At 45.4% G+C, this 21082-nt stretch overlaps 1 protein-coding gene across 1 annotated transcript; it reads right to left on the bottom strand.

Moving 5' to 3' along the window:
* Positions 1-15751: 15751 nt before the first annotated feature.
* Positions 15752-19013, bottom strand: Usp27x (ubiquitin specific peptidase 27 X-linked; the record flags this gene model as incomplete). The annotated part of the gene is made up of 1 exon (XM_034485099.2): positions 15752-19013. A coding segment is annotated over one exon (2310 nt), but the record flags the coding sequence as incomplete, so codon positions are not given.
* Positions 19014-21082: the final 2069 nt, after the last annotated feature.

Raw genomic sequence — 21082 nt, 5'->3', positions numbered from 1 at the left:
CCTCCTCCTCCTCCTCCTCCTCCTCCTCCTCCTCCTCCTGCTGCTGCTGCTGCTGCTGCTGCTGCTGCTGCTGCTGCTGCCGCCAGTTACTGGTTGCTAGTGTTGTTGCAGTTTGTCAAGTGGTTGTGAGCAAAGAGACAAGAAATTAGATAGCCTGACACAAAGATCAAACTTGCCCCAAAGAACTTAACCCCATGGTCAGCAGGAAGTAGTCTAATGATAGCACTGCCCCTTTCCCCTATAGCCTTCTTTCTGGCCAACCTAGTGTTGGGGGGGGGTTGGAAGTAGGGTGACAAACAGTGGTCAAATAAGAAACCCATAAAGTAGCCAAAAGTCAAGTTCCAAAGGGTCTCAATCTGTACCATAGGGGCCTCTTGATCCTCCTTCCTCAGCTTCTTGAGTGCTGGAATTATAAGCCTTTGTCACTGTGGCCAGCCCCCTCCTGCTCAAAAGAACACTTGGGATGGTGCCAGGAAGTACCTTAAAGAATATACATGTATCATTTCTTTGAATGTTCACAGCTCTTGGATAAAAATTCTATTAGTATAGTCCACATTTTTAAATTGAAATATAATTTATATACCACAAAACTCACACTATCTTGTAGTATGTCCTCATGGTTGTAGAGAAATCAATACTGTTTCCAGAATATTATCATTATTATTATTACTCCCAGTATTGCTGGTGTGTGTGTGTGTGTGTGTGTGTGTGTGTGTCTGTGTGTCTGTGTGTCTGTGTGTCTGTGTGTCTGTGTATGTGTTTTGATATATATGGATGTTTTGCCTGCATGTATGTCTATGTACCATGCATGTGCCTGAAACCGGGGAGAGGGGGCTGGAACTCCGGAACTGGAGTTAAAGGCAGTTGTGAGCCAACAAGAAGATACTGAGATCAAATCCAGGTCCTCTGGAGCAGCAGCAAGTCCCTTATTCACAGAATCATCTCTCCCGCCATATTGCCAAACACTCTTCTTTCCTCTCCCTCAGTGTGCAGCAACGACTGGTGTATAATTTGAAGCCTTTTGTATTTACCTCCTTTCACTTATCATGAAGGTCTCAGGATTTACTCCTGTTGCTATCAGTATGTTGTCCTTAATATACCTATCATTCTGTTACATAGGTATGACACAGTTTGTTCCCTTACTCATCAGGTAATGGTCATTTGGATTTTTTCCCACATGTCAGATATTATGAATAAGGCTGCTGTGAATGTTCACATATAAGTTTTGTGTGAGTGTATGTTTTCACTTCTCGTGAGTATATACCTAGAAGTCAACTTGCTAGACCATATGGTAACTCCATGTTTAACACTTTGAGGAAATGACAAGCTGTTTGCTAAGCAGATGTTCTATTTCTACTCCTATTGCCAATGGATGAGGGTTCTAATTTTTCCTTATCATTCCATTTTTTTTCTTTGTGACTGTTTTGTGTTAAGTATATTTCTGCATTTATTTGATAACATGTTTCCCTTCACTATATTAATATTGTACATTATATTGACCTATTTCCATATCATTTTTTATAACACTGATTTTTGAGCCCAAGGTCTTGTGCATACCAGGCAGTCTCTGATATTCACAATTCGAACCAACTTTGCATCAAAGAATAAATTCCAGTTAGCCATAGTGTACAATCCTTTGAATATGCTGCCTTTCTAAGTATTAATATTTTGTTGAAGACTTTTACATTCATTATATTTCTTTATCTCTCTTTTAATTTTTAATTGATTCTTTGTGAGTTTCACATCATGCACCCCAGTCCTGTTCCTCTCTCAGTCCCCTCATATCTGCCCTTCGTCCTTGTAACCTCCTCCACAAAGTAAAACACACACAAACAAACAACAAAAGCAAAGCATAGAAAATATCTCATCGTGGAAGCTATACTATATCACCTTGTGTCCCACGTTGTATCCCTCTGTCCAGACATCTGCACTTGCAAATGTTCATTGCATAGGCTTCCTCGGAACTGTGAAGTCACTTATTCATGCACCTTCTCTCTCTGCTTTCTTTCAATGTGGGCACTGTCTTTGGTTTTCTTGGTATGCTTAGGTGTGAGCTTTGCGGGGGTTTGCCTTGATGTTTTCTGTTTCTTGGTATTCCCTAAGCTTCCTGGATTTGGGATTTGTTGCCTGTTGCTACTTTTGTATGTCTAAGCCATCCTTGTTTCAGATAAGTCTTCTGCCTTTTCTTAGTGAGAGCTCTCCAGGGAACCAGGATGAACAGGAGACAGACAATAGATATAAACTTTGTTTACTGCCTGTTGTAGCTGAAATGACAAGAGGCTTCAAGTCCTTCAATGCCCTTATTTTAGTTTCCGTTCCTTGCTTTGGGATTTCTTTGCATATTGCTCCTCAGAGAGCATCTGCCCTGCAGTTCTTTCCATTGTAAGTCCCGACTATTCAGGAGGCTAGCTGGTGTGGCAATGCCGTGCTGGGGAAGGCATTGGCCTATACTCTTCTGATTACATTTTAGTCTCTTCGTGCCTTAACCACTGTGGCCTACATGAATGTTTCTGTCTTTTCTCGGGAATTTGAAGTATCTTCCATAGTAAACCTCCCCCCCCCCAGCCCTTTGTGTGGCATTTTAACTTTATTTCCAATAAGCCTTCTCTGTTACAACTGTGGGGTGATTGAAGAAGTCCAGAGTAGGGTAAGGTCATCTAAGATAACGTTTCTGCACTACCCTATAATGAAGCTTCCTCTAGCCAAAAGGTCTAACACGCGCCTCCCATGTCGCCCCACGCCCGTGGACGAAAAACACGAGAGACGCAATTCGGGTAGTTACTGCAAAACGAGGACTTTTTACTCTGTATCAGCAAACATGGAAGACGAGGAAGGGCTGAGATCCGGAAGGGGCCTAGCTTAAATACAGCCTAGAGTGACGTATTCACTTCTGATTGGCTGTTCGCTCACCACCCAATATTATGCCTCGGGATTGGCAGTGACTTTGGCGGGCTCTCTGCCTTTGCATCTGCGCAGAAAATTGTTTACATCTGGAGAAGACACGAGGCCAGCGCCATCTTGAAATGGAACCACTGACCCCGGCTTCCTACAAAAGGGTAGACTTCTGTTGTAGAGAAATATTTTGTGTTACTCTGTATACCTACTAGAGCCTCTATTGGTTTTTGGCTTGGTTTGGTTTTGGTTGGTTGGTTGTTTGTTTTTTCTTGGGTCCTCACATTGCTGGCTAGTTTTATGACAACTTGACACCAGCTACTTTTATTTTGGAACAGGGAACCTCATTTAAGAAAATGTCCCTACCAAAACTGGTCTATGGGCAAGCCTGTGGGGGCATTTTCCTGATGGTTTATGTGGGAAGGGCCCAGTCCATTGTGAGTGGTGCCATCCCTGGGCTGATGGTCCTGGATTCTATAAGAAAGCAAGCTGAGCAAGCCATAGTGAACAAGCCAGTAAGCAGTATCCCACCATGGCCTCTGCATCAGCTCCAGCCTCCAGGCTTCTGCCCCAACTTCCCTAGTAAGATGAACTAAACACTTTCTTCTCCTACAGTGGTTTTAGTCATGGTGTTTTGTCACACCAGTCAAAACTCCAAGACACTCACCCTGAGAACTAGGTGAGGTTATTGTAGAGGAAGTCTTCCAAAGAGTGGGGTTTCTGGAAATGCCCCCCCCCCCCGCGTGCGCGCCTGCCAGATGTTCTCAGCTTCATGTAACTCCACACTCACATTCCAGCAATTTTCCAAATTACCAGTCAAGTACATGGCCTTACCATCCATTTACAGATTCCACGAACTCCTGTTGCACTTAAGCACATCTCAGGCACTGAATTTCTTTGGATTCCTGCCTTCTCCAGATTTCAGGAGACATTTTGCAAGTGATTTCTGCCATGATTTCAATTCTCTGCTAAGGCTCCAGAAGATTGGTTTCTGTTTACTCAATTCTCATGTTGTAGGGATCTTAGCACTGCCATCTCACGCTCTTACATGTCAGAACTCAAAGCAGAGCTGCTTCATAGGTTCTCAATACTTTATCATTGCATTCCTCTTGACTGCATGTGCCCTCTTGGGATCTTGTTATCATATTAGCGAGGTCTCAGGGTGGAGGAAAAGCTAACCAAAAGCCTCATTAGGCTTGCTAGTATTACACTGTCCTGTACTTTTTTTGAAATAAATAAAATGTCACCATAATATAGCACTCTCATATACACCACTAAGTCACCTTGCTGGTATTTTTCACATTTTACTTTTTATAAATGAAATTAGCGAAAATATTCTGGATACAGTTCTTACCCAGTTTTGAAAAGATCACATCATAGTTGCCATCAGATGATATGTGATGGTTTCCCTCAGTTTCCTGGACTAGCTTTTACACAGAAAGGTTTTGCAGATACAGATTTAGAAAACGTGTTTTTACAGTTCTAAGACAGAGTGCATTTACACTACTGATTCGATGTCTTAGAAATATTTGCCTTTTAGACTTCGTGTTTTTCAAGTTTTATAGTTATAGTCTAGAAAATTGCTCACATTGCCAACTATTTTATACGTATTGGTAAACAAGTTGGCTGTAGTATTTTTTAAAGTTATTTTTAGCTTTCTTGCTATGTCTCTGAACTTTTCACATGAGCCTTCTCTTCTGTTTTCTTATGGAGTCTAGAACTGTGCCTTTTTGTCTACTCAGAACCTTGTCATGTTTGTGTTGTTACTTTTCTACTGCATTCGTCTTTCTGTTCCATCCATGTGTAATCTCACAGGGATTCTACTTCGTCTTCGGCCTCCATGAAGCTTCATTCTGTATGGATTTCCTAACTTGTGAAAATAAATTATTTGATAATGAGGAGTACGTTAACTATTTCTTACAAGTTTTGACTCCTGTATCAGTTCTAAATGGTTTCTGTTTACATTCTGAGTTTTTCCTCAACCCAGATGAGTTTCTAAAATATTAAACCATTAAGGAATTTTATATTTGCTTTTATTTCTAACTTAATCACACTATGGTTAGGGAATTATGGGAATGAAACCACTCCTGTGATATTTGCTGAACTTTGCTTCATAGCAAAGAATGCGCTCAATATCCCAGTGTGCTTGCTGTGGGTGGGGGAAGTGTATGTATTAACTCTTAGATACATAGAATGTATCAGTGTGCCCTTATTAGATCAAACTTGATGACCGTGCAGTTCAAATCTATGTTTTTATTGCATTTTTGTCTGATTTATCAAACAGTCTATGAAGTAAGAATGTCTAACTCTTCTGTGGTAGTTATAGATGGGTTAGCCTTTTCTCCTTGTAATTCTGTCCATTTTGCTATGTCATTTGAAACTATGCTATTGAAACTCATGGTTTGTTTTTGTTTAGTATGTGTGTGCGTGTGCGTGTGCGTGTGCGTGTGCGTGTGCGTGTGTGTGTTTTAAATCTTCCTGCGAAATTGTTTCCCTTAGCTATTTTGGTCTTATACTCTATTTTGTATAGTTTAACAGCAGACTTACACTAGCTTTCTTTCAGTTGGGATTTTCATTCTTTTTTTCCCCAAGTTTATCTCAATAGCTCCCTCATCACTAATATCCACAACTCTGCCATATACGGTCATTGAGTTGGTGGTTTGTTCTTCTACAACTCCATTTTTCCCCAAAATGTTGTCTCACATTTTAAAGGCTTGTCTTCCTTGTAGATGTTTTTTTAAATTAGTACCCTGCCTCTTTAAAAGTTGTTTCACACAGTTGTTTCAAAGTAAATGTGCAGTGACCAGGATCTGAGTCTGTATGGGTTTGTTTTCATTGTTTCCTTACCCAGCATGCTCTCTGGTCATTCTCCATGAATGTTTGTTGCAAAAGCTTTGCTTTTGTTTTTACTGAGCATCTTGGAGTATCACTTGTCTGATTGTCACTGAAAACGGAGTGTGTGGCTTGAAGTTCACTGGCTCCCCCGGCCATTGGTAGTAGTGCATAAATCTATGTAAAGGCTGGAGTGTCAGGAAAGGATGTTTAACACAGGGTCCTAAGTTGCCTTTTTTTTTTTTTTTTATTAAATGGGCTCTATTAAACGCCAAGGCAGCCTTCTGTGTAACTTTCTAGAATTGTTAGTTATGGGGACAGGCTTTGTTTCCTCTCTCACATTGAATCAGGCATACAATATAGGTAAATGCTCTCACAACAAATTGGCTTAGATACTCCAGTGGCCATCTTACCTGTCTGGTTACAAGCTTCCATTTAATAATTAGCCTGGAAATTTCTGCCTTCTCGATGCTTTGTTGTCTTAAAGTGGTTTTGAAGGATTTTATCCAGCAATTTTCATTACTTTACTAGAAAGGTTGAATCAAATTACCAACTCTGCTTTTGCCAGCCACAAAAGGTCCCTGCTCTTAAATGCTTAAACATTCTTGACAATACAGTGCAACCTCAGGCAATATTCCTACTGTCTTTCAAATAACACAAGAACTTTAAAATGCTTCCAATATTAGCAATCCCCTACTGTCTGGCATGGTTTTGCACGTTGGTGGTCTTAGTGGCAACTTGTTTTTAATACTCTTATTCAACATTATTACTAAGTTGTTTTGTTGGTTTTTTGTCTTTTTTCTTTTTTCAGGCTCTCACCTTTAAGTCTAGACTAGCTTGGGACTTGCTATATAGCTAAGGTTAGCTTTACAATCCCCATCCACCCACTTCAGCCTCCCCAGCACTGAAGTGAGCCACCACTACAACAGGTCTTGTTTGGTTTCTAGATGGATTTTTGCTATTTTATCCATGTTGGCCTTTAACGTCTGCATTCCAGAAAATCCTTCAGCTTCAGCCTCCCAAGTAGTTGGGACTTTTGGTGCATATCATCATAGTGTTCTTGTTTTATATACTTAGTTAATTTGATTTCCTCGCATTTATAGGTATTTTTCCCCTGTTCCTTGTCTCCCATTCACTCCTCTCACTTTTCCATTTCTCTCTACGTGAAGTATAGCTCTCAGTATTTTCATGCGAGTATGGTGTTAGCTAAACATTCATAGTATTGGTTTTCTAAAATTGTCCTTACTTCACTCATCTTCAGAGCACATGGCATCTTTGTGAGACCTGTGTCCCCCTGCCTCCATCAGTAGTATTCTTTTCATCTATTCTATATTGTTTGAGAATGTCATACATGAGCATCGCATCTGCATCACTTCCCCCACTTTCCCCCTCCCGAATTCATGATCTCTTTTTTAAAAAAATATTATTATACATATATTTGCACATATATGCACACAGTGTGTATATAGCCCATAAGTTAGCTTTGCTCATATATGCATGCATCCAGGGCTAAACACTTGGAATTGGACAAAATCTGTAGGACTTGGTCCCAGAAAGCAACCAATTCTCTTACTATAACTATTAATACATATTAAGTGTAGTAATTAATGTGTTTCATTGCAACACTTACATGCGTGTATATATCCTGCAGGGATTGTATGCTTAGTGTTGCATGTTTCTAAGTACATCTTCAGCGGATATGTATTTTTTCAATGGAGGTTCTACATGGCCTATTTTGTCAAAGATTTTGCTTATGTTCTAGATATTTTAATGTTTCAACACATGAATCCCGTAAGAAACAGAGGGGTAAATTTAGACACCCACATTCACACAGGACAGATCCGGGCATTTTCTTTGTCCTGGTTGTTCAACATAAGACCTGTCATTACTTATTGTCTAACTCCCGTTTAATGGACAAGCCAATCGACTAAAAGCTTCACCCTGAGATATCAGCTGTGACTTTTCTTCCTTGGGTGGCCTTGAAGCTATGCAGCTGATACCTGTGTGACCACTGACTCCTCACAGCTCAAAGCATCTAGCCCCTGGGGCCTGAAACCAGAACTAAAACCATATTGCATAGTTGCAGTGTTGCTGGCTTCGTTTTGTTTCTCTAGACATTTTACATAAATTTAACTTTTCGTTATAGTTCGTCTCATGTTAATATGTGTTGGTACTAGGAGAGGCGCTATTCATAACATGTAAGTGTCACTAGAAGTCCTTCTTCACACACATGATTTTGCATCTTTATAATTATACTTTTTCCTTAACAATTTTATCCACATAAAAATCCACTTATTTAAGAGGCAAAGAAACACCCTCCCTGTAAGAAGCATCTAGATAACAGGTATATGAGATGCCTGGTCTCTGTAGGATGTTGAAGTATATTCCAGAAATATAATCATGTAGGTCAACTATGTCATTGCCCCGAAGTATAAAGTTTTTAGCACAGTGATTGGCAACCTTTAAACATTTTAGTAGCAGAACGCTTTCTTCAGATATTCCTAGGAGCCCCCAAAACATAAAACAAAAGTAGCCGCTGTAGTTGAAATGGGGTCTGATCCTAGACCTTCCTCCCCAAACCCTTGTATCCTAAGGTGTTCCCCAGAGCATCTTTGTAGAATTCTTAGTTTCAAGTATTATTAAGTAAAAACAAATAAGCAAGATCAGTGGCTCTCAAAATGTGGTCCCAGAATCTACATGGCCATCACCTGGGAATATGACAGTAATGCATCTTCTCAAGGCCCCATTCCCTATCAAGTAAACCTCAAACCCTCCAAAAGTATGAGTGAGCCATCAGTTCATATCTTTCTTGTGACTCTGACACTTGTTAATTGGAGCGCTTACTAGAGCATAGTATCTTGTTCAGCTATCATGGAAAACTTTGTAATGTTGCCCAAGATTGGTATTTCAGGATATTTACCCAAGCTTCTGCTGAAAGGGGGGTTACCTGAGTGATATTCTACATACCCCTGAAGTCCAACTTCACAACAGCCTGGATTCCTTGAAATTGCTAAAATATATCAGCTATCACAGGAAAGTCTTTGGGTTCCTATTTTTGGTGCAATGGATGAAAATGATTCCGCCCAATTTTTTCATGACAAAATAACTTGAAATCCTAGGCTTATAAAACTATACTGAGCAAAAGAAGCCCCACATAAAAGATTGCATCCTGACCAATTAATTGTCTCCATAGGAAGTACAAAGACAAGCATGCTGACCCACGCTGAACAAAGTTAGGATCAGCGATTCCGAATCACCAGTATGCTCTGTTTCTCACTCTGAATGCTATTTACAGGGGTGTGTTCATTTGCAGAAATTCATCACATTCTAAGTCATATGTGCATGTTGTCTGTTTAATGCACATAAAATTGCTCAATACGTGGGCAATTTGCAGGAGATGTTAACTGTGAAATGACAGACCACTCTGAGTCCTGAGCCTTCACTCCTAGGTGTGAAATGTAAATTGGAGCAAGCAATTTCCAGCACTGGTTCTCAGTGACGGCCTGTGGTGTATGGCTGCCACTCTGTTTTCTGATTAGAAAGAGCTTTAAGTTGATGGCATCCTTTTTGGGCCCTCAGAGAGTACCAAAGTAGTCTGCAGGCCAGAGTCAGTTCTAGCATCTGGATAGTCTAGGAAACTGGCAGTGTCAAAATTCCAGAACTCCAAACAGATTTAGGCCAAGAAACTGTAGAAAGAACGTGTGATGGGTGATAATGTAGTCCTGTGGTCCTTCATTGTCAGCTCTGTGGGTTAATAAGGACTTCAGTCACAAGCAGCCATCTTTTACCTGTGCTCTCTGAGGGCCAGATCATATACATAGAAACCAATTCTTTCTGCAAATTGTGACTATATGTGGAGTCAAAGAATGAGCTTGACTGGATTTTGCTTTATGTGCTCACGAAGAAGCACCAGCTCAAGTAAAATAAGCCAGTTGTGTCTCATAGCTCAATAAGTCAAAAGCCAGTTTATTTTTCACCATCTTGTACAACATTTTTCTTATTCTGTGTACTCTGTCTATATAGCTGCTTAAGACGTACTTACTCCTATCCCGAAGCCCCAAAGCACTATCTCTGTGTTCAACATGAGAACATCCGTGAGCATGCCTGAGTGTTACTTCCTGATCCACTTGGCACCCCAATAGTGAAGGACCACATTGGTGAATATGCCTGTTACCTCCTGATTCACTTGGCACACAAATTGTGAAGGAGCACGTTGGAGAATGCGCCTGAGTGTTACCTCCTGATCCACTTGGAACCCCAAATTGTGAAGGAGCACATTGGTGAATATGCCTGTTACCTCCTGATTCAATTGGCACCCCAAACTGTGAAAAAGCACATTGGTGAAGACACCTGGCTGCTACCTCCTGATCCCCTTGGCACCCCAAATTGTGAAGGAGCACATTGGTGAACACACCTTAGTGTTACCTCTTGATCCCCTTGGTACCCCAAAGTGTGAAGGAACACATTGGTGAACACGCCTGAGTGTTACCTCCTGAACCACGTGGAACCCCAAATTGTAAAGGAGCACATTGGCGAACAAGCCTGTTAACTCCTGATCCCCTTGGCACCACAAATTGTGAAGGAGCACATTGGTGAAAATGCCTGTTACCTCCTGATTCACTTGTCACCCGAAGTTGTGAAGGACCACACTGGAGAATACGCCTGAGTGTTACTTCCTCATTCACTTGGCACCCCAAATTGTGAAAGAACATGTTGAATACGCCTGAGTATTACCTACTGACCCCCGTGGAACCCCAAACTGTGAAAAAGCACAGTGGTGAACACACCTGGCTGCTACCTCCTGATCCGCTTGTCACCCCAAATTATGAACGACCACACTGGAGAATATGTCTGCTACTTCCTGGTCCCCTTGGCACCCATAATTGTGAAGAAGCACATTGGTGAACACACCTGAGTGTTACCTTCTGATCCCCTTGGCACCCCAAATTGTGAAGGAACACAGTGGTGAACACACCTGTTACCTCCTGATTCACTTGGCAACCCAAATTGTGAAGGAGCACACTAGAGAATATGTCCAAGTGTTACTTCCTGAACCCCTTGGCACCCCCAAATTGTGAAGGAGCACAGTGGTGAACATACCTGAGTGTTACCTGCTGATCCACTTGGCACACCATATTGTGAAGGAGCACATTGGTGAACATACCTGAGTGTTACCTACTGAATCCTTTGGTACCCCAAATTGTGAAGGAGCACATTGGTGAACACACCTGTTACCTCTTGATTCACTTGGCACCCCAAATTGTAAAGGAGCACATTGGAGAATACGCCCGAGTGTTACCTCCTGATTCACTTGGCACCCCAAATTGTGAAGGAGCACAGTGGTGAACACACCTGTTACCTCCTGATCCCCTTGGTACCCCAAATTGTGAAGGTGCACAGTGGTGAACACACCTGTTACCTCCTGATTCCCTTGGCACCCCAAATTTTGAAGGACCACATTGGAGAATACACCTGAGTGTTACCTCCTGATTCATTTGACACCCTAAATTGTGAAGCACACTGGAGAATATGCCTGAGTGTTACCTCCTGAACCCATGGCACCCCCAATTGTGAAGGAGCACATTGATGAACACGCCTGTTACCTCCTGATCCACTTGGAACCCCAAATTGTGAAGGTGCACAGTGGCGAACACACCTGAGTGTTACCTCTTGATCCCCGTGGCACCCCAAATTGTGAAGGAGCACATTGGTGAACACACCTGAGTGTTACCTCCTGATCTGCTTAGCCCCCCAAATTGTGAAGGAGCACATTGGCGAACAAGCCTGTTAACTCCTGATGCCCTTGGCACCCCAAATTGTGAAGGAGCACATTGGTGAAAATGCCTGTTACCTCCTGATTCACTTGTCCTACGAAGCTGTGAAGGACCACACTGGAGAATACGCCTGAGTGTTACCTCCTGATTCACTTGTCCTACGAAGCTGTGAAGGACCACACAAGAGAATACGCCTGAGTGTTACCTCCTGATTCACTTGTCATCCCAAATTGTGAAGGAACATGTTGGAGAATACGCCTGAGTGTTACCTACTGACCCCTGTGGAACCCCAAACTGTGAAAAAGCACAGTGGTGAACACACCTGGCTGCTACCTCCTGATCCGCTTGGCACCCCAAATTATGAACGACCACACTGGAGAATACGTCTGCTACTTCCTGGTCCCCTTGGCACCCATAATTGTGAAGAAGCACATTGGTGAACACACCTGAGTGTTACCTTCTGATCCCCTTGGCACCCCAAATTGTGAAGGAACACAGTGGTGAACACACCTGTTACCTCCTGATTCATTTGACAACCCAAATTGTGAAGGAGCACAATTTGGAGAATACACCTGTGTTACCTCCTGATCCCCTTGGCACCCCAAATTGTGAAGGAGCACATTTGTGAACACTCCTGAGTGTTACCTCCTGATCCTCTTGGCACTCCAAATTGTGAAGGAGCACAATGGTGAACACACCTGTTACCTCCTGATTCACTTGGCACCACAAATTGTGAAGGACCACACTGGAGAATATGTCTGAGTGTTACCTCCTGATCCACTTGGCACCCCAAACTGTGAAAAAGCACATTGGTGAAGACACCTGGCTGCTACCTCCTGATCCCCTTGGCACCCCAAATTGTGAAGGACCACACTGGAGAATACACCTGAGTGTTACCTCCTGATCCCCTTGGCACCCCAAATTATGAAGGAGCACATTGGTGAACACACCTGAGTGTTACCTCTTGATCCCCTTGGCACCCCAAATTGTGAAGGAGCACATTGGTGAACACGCCTAAGTGTTACCTCCTGATCCCCTCGGCACCCCAAATTGTGAAGGCCCACATTGGTAAACACACCTGAGTGTTACCTCCTGACCCCCTTGGCACCCAAATTGTGAAGGACCACACTGGAGAATATGCCTGAGTGTTACCTCCTGATTTCCTTTGCACCCCAAATTGTGAAGGAACACAATAGTGAACACACCTGTTACCTCCTGATTCACTTGGCACCACAAATTGTGAAGGAGCACAATGGTGAACACACCTGTTACCTCCTGATTCACTTGGCACCACAAATTGTGAAGGAGCACATTGGTGAACACACCTGAGTGTTACCTCCTGATCCCCTTGGCACCCCAAATTGTGAAGGCCCACATTGGTAAACACACCTGTTACCTCCTGATCCCCTTGGCACCCCAAATTGTGAAGGAGCACATTGGTGAACATGCCTGTTACCTCCTGATCCCCTTGGCCCCCCAAATTGTGAAGGAGCACATTGGTGAACATGCCTGTTACCTCCTGATCCACTTGGCACCCCAAATTGTGAAGGAGCACATTGGTGAATATGCCTGTTACCTCCTGATTCACTTGGCACCCCAAATTGTGAAGGAGCACACTGGAGAATACGCCTGAGTGTTAGCTACTGACCCCCCTTGGCATCCCAAACTGTGAAAAAGCACAGTGGTGAACACACCTGGCTGCTACCTCCTGATCCCCTTCGCACCCCAAATTGTGAAGGAGCACACTGAAGAATACATCTGCTACTTCCTGATCCCCTTGGCACCCCAAATTGTGAAGAAGCACATTGGTGAACACACCTGAGTGTTACCTCCTGGTCCCCTTGGCACCCCAAATTGTGAAGGAGCACAGTGGTGAACACACCTGTTACCTCCTGATTCACTTGACACCCCAAATTGTGAAGGAGCTCACTGGAGAATACACCTGAGTGTTACCTCCTGGTCCCCATGGCACCCCAAATTGTGAAGGAGCACACTGAATATGCTTGAGTTTTATCTCCTGATCCCCTTGGCACCCCACATTGTAAAGGAGCACATTGAATATGCCTGTTACCTCATGATCCACTTGGCACCCCAATTATGAAGATGCCTGGTCATGTGTTAGACATGCCCATGCCTGGATCTGTTTGGACTCCAAGCTAATACATAGCTGCTGATTGGATGTTCTGGGTCCCGCAGTGGCTCAATTTAAAAACATGCCCTGGACCACTACTGTATTTCTGTGCCACAGTTTGGGGGTTAGTAATGAGCAAAAGCATGGGACCAGGTTTTGCAGTGAGACAGTTGGTCTGTTGCTGAAGTACAGGGTGTTTTTGTTTTTCAAAAATAGATGTGAGGTTTGTCCAGGAAGTACCAGCCTTAGATGCTCTGGTGGTCTGTGCATTCTACTAAAGGAACACTGAGTTTCGATTTGCTGCTCACCCATCAGTGTGTTCCACTTACAACTATTCATGACTGCAGGAAATTTACAAGAAAGCTTCTGTATTGGAAAACCTCAAAATGAGGAATTTTCTGTTAAAGAATCTATATGCCATAAGACATAAGACAAGGACTATGAAAATGTTACTAGTCGGAGGAGACTTAAGATACTTGACAAATGTTAACACCTTACCCTAGACCAAATCCTATGATGGGAGAAGTGCTATTCAGGACATTTGGTGGCCAAGGGAGAAACCTGGCTTTGAAATGATAGATTACATTGTAACAATGTTCACTTGTCTAAAGCTTCACATGGTGATATATGGAACAGGTCTATTCTTAGGAAATTCCCATTTAAGTGGTTTTGGCACAAAGGGCCCCAATGTATGTACTTTATCCATATTGAGTTTGTGTACACGCATGCACACACACACAAACACACACACACACACAAATACACATATAAGATGATAAAGGGGATGGAGCAAAATGTTAATGGGTAGAGTGTAAAGGGTGTTTTTGTTATTTTTATACATTTTCTGTGAGTTTGAATTTGTTTCCAAATTAAACACTTGGAAATGTTAAAGGACAATTTCTGTGCAAACAGTCAAAAATCGGCTGGCACACGTCTGACTGAATTCTTCACATGGCAGACATGAAGAATGGGGACTGTATCTTCCTAAACAGGACTACAAATCCCAACCCCCAAAATTGGCCAAATAACTTACCAAATGGCATCTGGAGCTGCCCATTTATCTCCCCAACCTACAAAAACACCCCCAAAATAACAGCAAAACATTTTCTTCTGAGGATTGTGGTGCTAAAAATATTTGGGTAATGAAAGGAAGGAGTATGTTCCATCCATCCATCCATCCATCCATCCATCCATCCATCCATCCATCCAGTAAATGTTTTAAGTACCTGCTTGTTATGCGCCAGGAACTGTGCCAGGGGCTGAAGATGTAACCCAGGATCCAAAAGAAAACGCTGCTCCTGTCTTTAAAAGGACTCAGATGTACTAGGGGATACACCTCAGTGGCAGAGTACTTGCCTACCATATACAAGGCCCTGGGTTCAATCCCTACATCAAAGTAAACAAAAATTATGAGATCAATGAAGTATACTCACAATCATGTAAGTCTATATTTTCAAGTGAGTTGACAACTAAATAGACTTGGAAGCCATTGGGAACCCCACCCTTTTTATTAGAGACAATGGACCCAATGCCCATGCATCTGAGCCACAATGAGCAAACTCCCAGGATTTTCTAGGCAACAGTTACTGTTTGTAACCCATGCTGAGATAAGGATGCACAGTGTCTTCCCTATCCCAAGGTCTTCCCATCTGTTTCAGCTTACCTGTCTGTAGGCTGCTCTGCCCAGTGTAGCAAGACGTTCTACCAGCATCTCTAAGCTGATGGAGCCCTGAGTTGTGGAAGTCTTTCTTCTGATCTCTGCTTGTTGGTAAATATTGGAGCTTTGCTCACAGTGGTTTCTAAAGGCAAAAACAAAACAAAACATCCCAAACCACCAGACACCATTCAATGGAAGCCTGAGTCATTAAAACAATATCATTACCTTTCAAAGGGGGAAAATGTGATAGTTGTGGACCCTGCCCCCAATCAATCTGAGGTGTGACACTGACTAGGATACCCTATATGCCATAGTGGAGTCTACTGCCCTGGGGAAAATTTGTAAGATTGTTCTTGTTTATGACTGCATGTGACATGGATGTGTCATTTCTGTCCACAGGTGTCAGGTGGGATTGACACTCACTTGCCTCTGATACATTCTGGCCCAGTCGAAATAAATTTCAGATTCAGATCCAACAAACAGTTTACTGAGTTTCTACACAGCTCCAAGCCTTTTGACTTTGACACATTTTATATCATTTACTCTTTAACAACAATCCATTAAGGTAGGAGTTATCTGCATGTTACAGATGAGACAATAATCGCAAAGAGGTTCACTGATTTGCTCAAGTATATCATAAGGCTTTAAAAAACTGCACATACACACACACATAAACACATACACATAAACACACACACACAAACACACATACCTACACTGTCAGCTGAGGCCTGTCCTTGTTTATCACTCATCTTACAGCATTGCTAACCTTCTCTACTTCTCAAGCCCCTTCCACAAGCCCCGTTATTTCTTCTTTCACTAGCCCAGGTGAGCTTTCTTTTTTTTTTTTTTTTTTAATACTGCATTTAATAGCACAAAAATCACGAATACAAAGAAACTGGCAAAGGTGTTTGTCAATGAGATATCCTTGCTTCCTCCACTTCTCTGCTTTAATCCCCATGTACACGGGCTACGTTTTAATAAACTTTTTCTTCCCCTCCCCACCACAAACATGTGGCTGTTACATGATTGGTCAATTGAAACTGAAACACCCATGGAGAAAGATGTTTTACGGTTACAAGGGCACACCCCCCCCAACACCACCCCCTCCCCCCATACCTTCCCACACAACCTTTTGGAGGAATATAGGCTATAAACCAGTGTCACAATTTCCCTGCTCTGCCTTTCCCCATTCAGAATATTCCTGCCACGTAATTTCCTTCACATGATTGCTTAGACTAGCACCTTTTCTCCATTTCCTCCTATTTCTCTTCTGATCAGGACCTTTTGGACACTGGGTACTGTTCAATTCTTACTCTGTAAGGCCCATCGGCCTCAGTCACGTAGATCAATTAAATCTCTATGCCTGTTGTAGTACAGGTGTCATCTTCCACTCTAGGTAGGCCTGTGTGGTGCTTCAGTAGGCTTGTGTAGTCATTTCTTTCACCTTTTCTGGCTCAGGTTCCAGGACCTGTTTGTGATAGAACAGTAAATACCCTTCACTGTCCAGCACATCCTTAATACTGGCCTTGGTGATTACGGCATCATCACACTTGAACCACTGGTCCCTGTGGTGCCGAATGAAGCTGGTGTAGTGGCCACTCTCCAAGGTTCCTTGGTGATTAACCACAGCAAACAAGGAATACTTATTCTCGTTGTTCCCACTACTGGTTGGGAGTGGCAACTGTCCATTCATCCGGGTCTCTTTACTTGATGCCATAAATGGTGTCATATCAAGCTCCAGAGGAAAGGAAATATATGTGGTGATCTTGCGCCTCTGTTTCGCTGAGTGTTCAAACCGTTTGAAATGAAAGCAGGCAACGACTGGTAACTTCTTCATAGTGAGCTGTTTGGTAGATTCTTGGTAGCTTTGGCAACTACCACACTTGATTTTGGCACTACTTCCTAAGTGCTCTGGCCTTGTAAACCTCCGCAAGCAGTCTGTGAGAGTGGTGATGCCTGGTATGTGGCTTTCTCCATTAAAGTTGCTCTCCCTCCCAGGACTCATGGGCCAGAAGGATGTGCAAGAGCCAGGCAAGTCCAGACTAATGTCCCAGCATGGGTCTATAGTGGTGGAGACACCATGGCAGGCTTGACAGGTGACATCGGACTGCAGGCCACCTGTGAAGATTTGGTCTATGATGCAGTTACAGTGGTTGGGGTTGCTGGCAACCTTGCCAACGTCGTCACCCTTGCAGTGCCTGTGCAGGACATCTAGCGCAGCGATGAGGAACTCGTGGGCATCCTGCTGCCTGTACCCTGCTAAATGACGAGCGTGTATCCACACCAGGTGCAGTAACTTATAGGGCACATGAGGAGATGGGTTTCCAGAATACAGCTCCCGAAAGAGCGAAGACATCTCACAGACCAGACACAACTCGGGGCTGGGCATTTCACACCGGTGCCTGTCAGAGAGAAAGAAATCTCTCAGTATTGGAGTGTGGGTCAGGGCCTGGACAATGCAGTTCATAAAGCACGTGTTGCCAAGATTAATTAGTCCTCGTAAGCCGATGGTAAAGCTGGAGGCGATTCTTCTTCTCCGTGGGTTGTGCCCCAGCAGTTCTAACTCAGGTTTGGTCATTTCCCAGGTGGGATATTTCTCACCAAGGCCTGGCACTGAACACTGCTGCTGAGAAACCTCTGTCGAGGTGGACGCTTGTAATTTCAAGGCTTCTCCATGCTCTTCTTTGGCAATTTGCTCAATGTCTATGTCATACACATAGTCTTTACACATGAAGCAGTATATGCCTCCATAATAAAGATCTACCGCTAAGTTGTGCTGTTTTGTCTCAGCGTGCTCGTGGATGTGTTTCTCTGTGAAGCAGCCAAAGAAGACGCAGGAAAGGCAAGAGTGGAGTCTGTTTAAATGGGTGCCACACACATGGCAGACACAGGACTTTGCCTTGCTTTTCCTGGTCTCTGGGGTTCCACACCACACGAAGCACTGGTAGATAACCCGCAATTCCTGCCTCCAGTTCTCTCCCACCTTAAAGCTGTTCACGTGGGAACAACCTGGTGGCCCCAGAGCAAAATCCACATCCAGGCATCCGCCCCCAGGACCGCGCCGGGGTCGGGGCCGGGGCGGGGGCCGTGGCCTAGGCTGCGGCGGGGTACGGAGCCTAGTGTGGGGCCGGGGCCGGGGTCGGCGGCGCGGGGCACGACTGCGACGCGGAGAGGGATCAGGGGGCCGCGAAGGATCGGAGGGAAGGGTGGGGGGAGGAACCTCGTTGCCACTGCCGCCACCGCCGCTCTGCGCTGGGTTCTCATCCTTCGGCTCCTGCTCAGGCTCCTTCTTAGGCTCCGGCTCAGGCTCCGGCTCGGGTTCGGGCTTGGGCTCCGGCTCGGGCTTCTGTTCGGGTTCCGGCTCCGGCTCCGGCTCTGGCTCGGGCTCTGGCTCCGGCACGGGCTCCGGCACGGGCTCCCGCTCGGGCTCCGGCTCGGGCTCCGGCTCGGGCTCCGGCTCGGGCTCCGGTACGGGCTCCGGCTCGGGCTCCGGCTCGGGCTCCCGCTCCGGCTCCCGCTCCGGCTCCCGCTCCGGCTCCGGCACGGGCTCCGGCTTGGGCTCCGGCTCCGGCTCCAGCTTGAGCTCAGCCCCGCGGCCCGGACCCTCCGTGATCTCCACCTTCCCGGTGGCGTCCACCTTCCCTGCTGTCTCCACCTTTTCGGTGGCGTCCACCTTCCCGGCCGCCTCCACCTTCCCCTCCACCTTCTCTGCCTCCACCTTCCTCTATGCCTTCTCTCCGGTCTCCGCCGTCTCCGCCTCCTCCAGCCTCCTCCGCCTCCACTGGCTGCGGCTCCTCCCACTGCTCGCGGGGCTCGTGCGGCCACTGGGCGTGGTGGCGCGGGGGCCACGCAGACCTGGGGTGTCTCCCGTCCGGACTGAGGGAGCGCGGTGGTTGTGGCAGCTGGACCCAAAAGGGACTTTCACTGAAGGAGGCGGCAGCGGAAGCAGGCGACGCCCCCGGGAATGCTCCCGCCGAAGCCCCCTAGCGGAGGCCGCTTCTGCAGCCAGGCCCCGTTTCCTTTAATTCAATATTTCCCAAACTTGCTGGTTCACGACAATCACGTGGGGGAGCGTGTTAAAATTACAGATTCCTCGGCTCCACCCGCAGGCTTACTGAATCAGACTCTTGAAGGGAGGTACTCCGGAACCTGGATCTCTAACTAGGGCCCGCGAAACTGCCAGTGATCAGGCAAGTTTGGGAAACACAGCTCTAATTCATTGAGGCTGGCGGGAAGTGGGGCGGGGACCGCGCAGTCTCTTTAAGGCGCTTCCAGCTCTCAGCTCCAATCGCTGCTCTGACCCCCTAGGCGGTCTCCTCCCCTCTCGTACTGCCCTCCAGGGTGCAGCTTCCCCTATCCTGTGGGGCGGGGGGCCGAACAGTTGTCTTGTCTAGAAACGTTTCTGAGGCCATAAAATATCCCTTCACGGGGTGGTACTTGAGAATAAAGGCGGGAGCTCCAAAATCCATCGTTCAAGCGGCTGAACCTGCCTTCAACAGTTGAACGTGCCCCAAGCATGTTCCAGACTCCTCTTTAGGTCCAGCTTCTGCCCTCCCAGAATCGATGACTGGGGGCCTGGCCTGGACCCCAGATCTAGAGGGACAACAGTGCTCCCAAGGCCACTCCACCTGAAGCGCCATGTCCCTTTGACTATAATATCAGCACATCCTGTGCTGGCTCCTCGCCTCCTCCTCAGGCTCCAAAGGCCCTGGGTGGGATGACTGTTTGACAGCTGGCCTCCAGATTACAGCACTGACTGAGCAGCCTGTGGGCAGAAACCGTCACTCCAAGGCCAGCAGGGGAAACTAGACACTGCAAGGCTGTTCCTACAGGTTGCACCTCCCTTAGACTGAAAGGAACCCCAACTACAAAGTCTGAGATTTAGCAATCTCAGATGGGCAACAGGTAGAAATAAAAGGGGTGTCTTTGGAGCTACCAGTGAGGAGAGAGGTTGGATGCCAGTCTGGGGGCCAGCTCTATAGAAAACAGCACCACACAGCTCAGGAAGAATGAGTCCAGAACAAACAGCTCAGGTCTTGGGAAGAGTGTGGGGATGTCAGAAGCAGCTGCAACTGCTGTTTCTAGAGGATGCAGCCAAAGGCAGGGGTCAGCATGTGGAGAGAGAGTGAGCTAAGAAGAGTCTGGTGCCTCAGTGTGACAACCGGCTGGACCTGGTGCACATGGATGGTCCTTCTCTAAGGGCTACGCTGCCTGCAAAGCAAGCAAAGTGTCCCTGGTCAGCACTGGAAATCAACCTCTACCTGAGTCATACCTCATAGAGGAAGCAAAGACAGACTCCTTGGTGATTAGTCAGGGATCTGGAACCCTTTAACGGGAGGCTGTCTGGTTCCTATCTAGCCTAAGGCTACCTTAGTGCCCGCCTTGCCTAAATCAGCTGTTTTCAGTTCCTTGAAGCATTCTTCCAAAAAAAAAAAAAAAATGCCTGCCCTTTGTTACCTGCAACTGGAAGTCCAACCAGTATGGCTACCCAAGGAATGATGCAGCAGCTAAAAATGCCTGAGCTCACGGAACACGAGTGAGAAGGCAAGGAGTACCTTCATCCTATCCTCACAGGCTGACAACCAACAAAGAAACCCAAAGATATTCATACTTAGGAGCCCTGCCACTGAATAGTGGTCATGTAACCTGGTTGCCCCACTAGCCATCAGCTTCCCCGGAAGCACACAGAGGCGCCTGGACACCACCCAGGCCAGCAAACTCTAGAAGTGGCGGGGCTCTGCCACCATTTACCCCACCATTTATGGCCAGGCATTATACTCAGAGCTAGAGACC

Source organism: Arvicanthis niloticus, chromosome X (assembly GCF_011762505.2).
Source record: "Arvicanthis niloticus isolate mArvNil1 chromosome X, mArvNil1.pat.X, whole genome shotgun sequence".
NCBI lineage: Eukaryota > Metazoa > Chordata > Mammalia > Rodentia > Muridae > Arvicanthis > Arvicanthis niloticus.
This window is presented reverse-complemented; position numbering and strand designations above follow the sequence as displayed.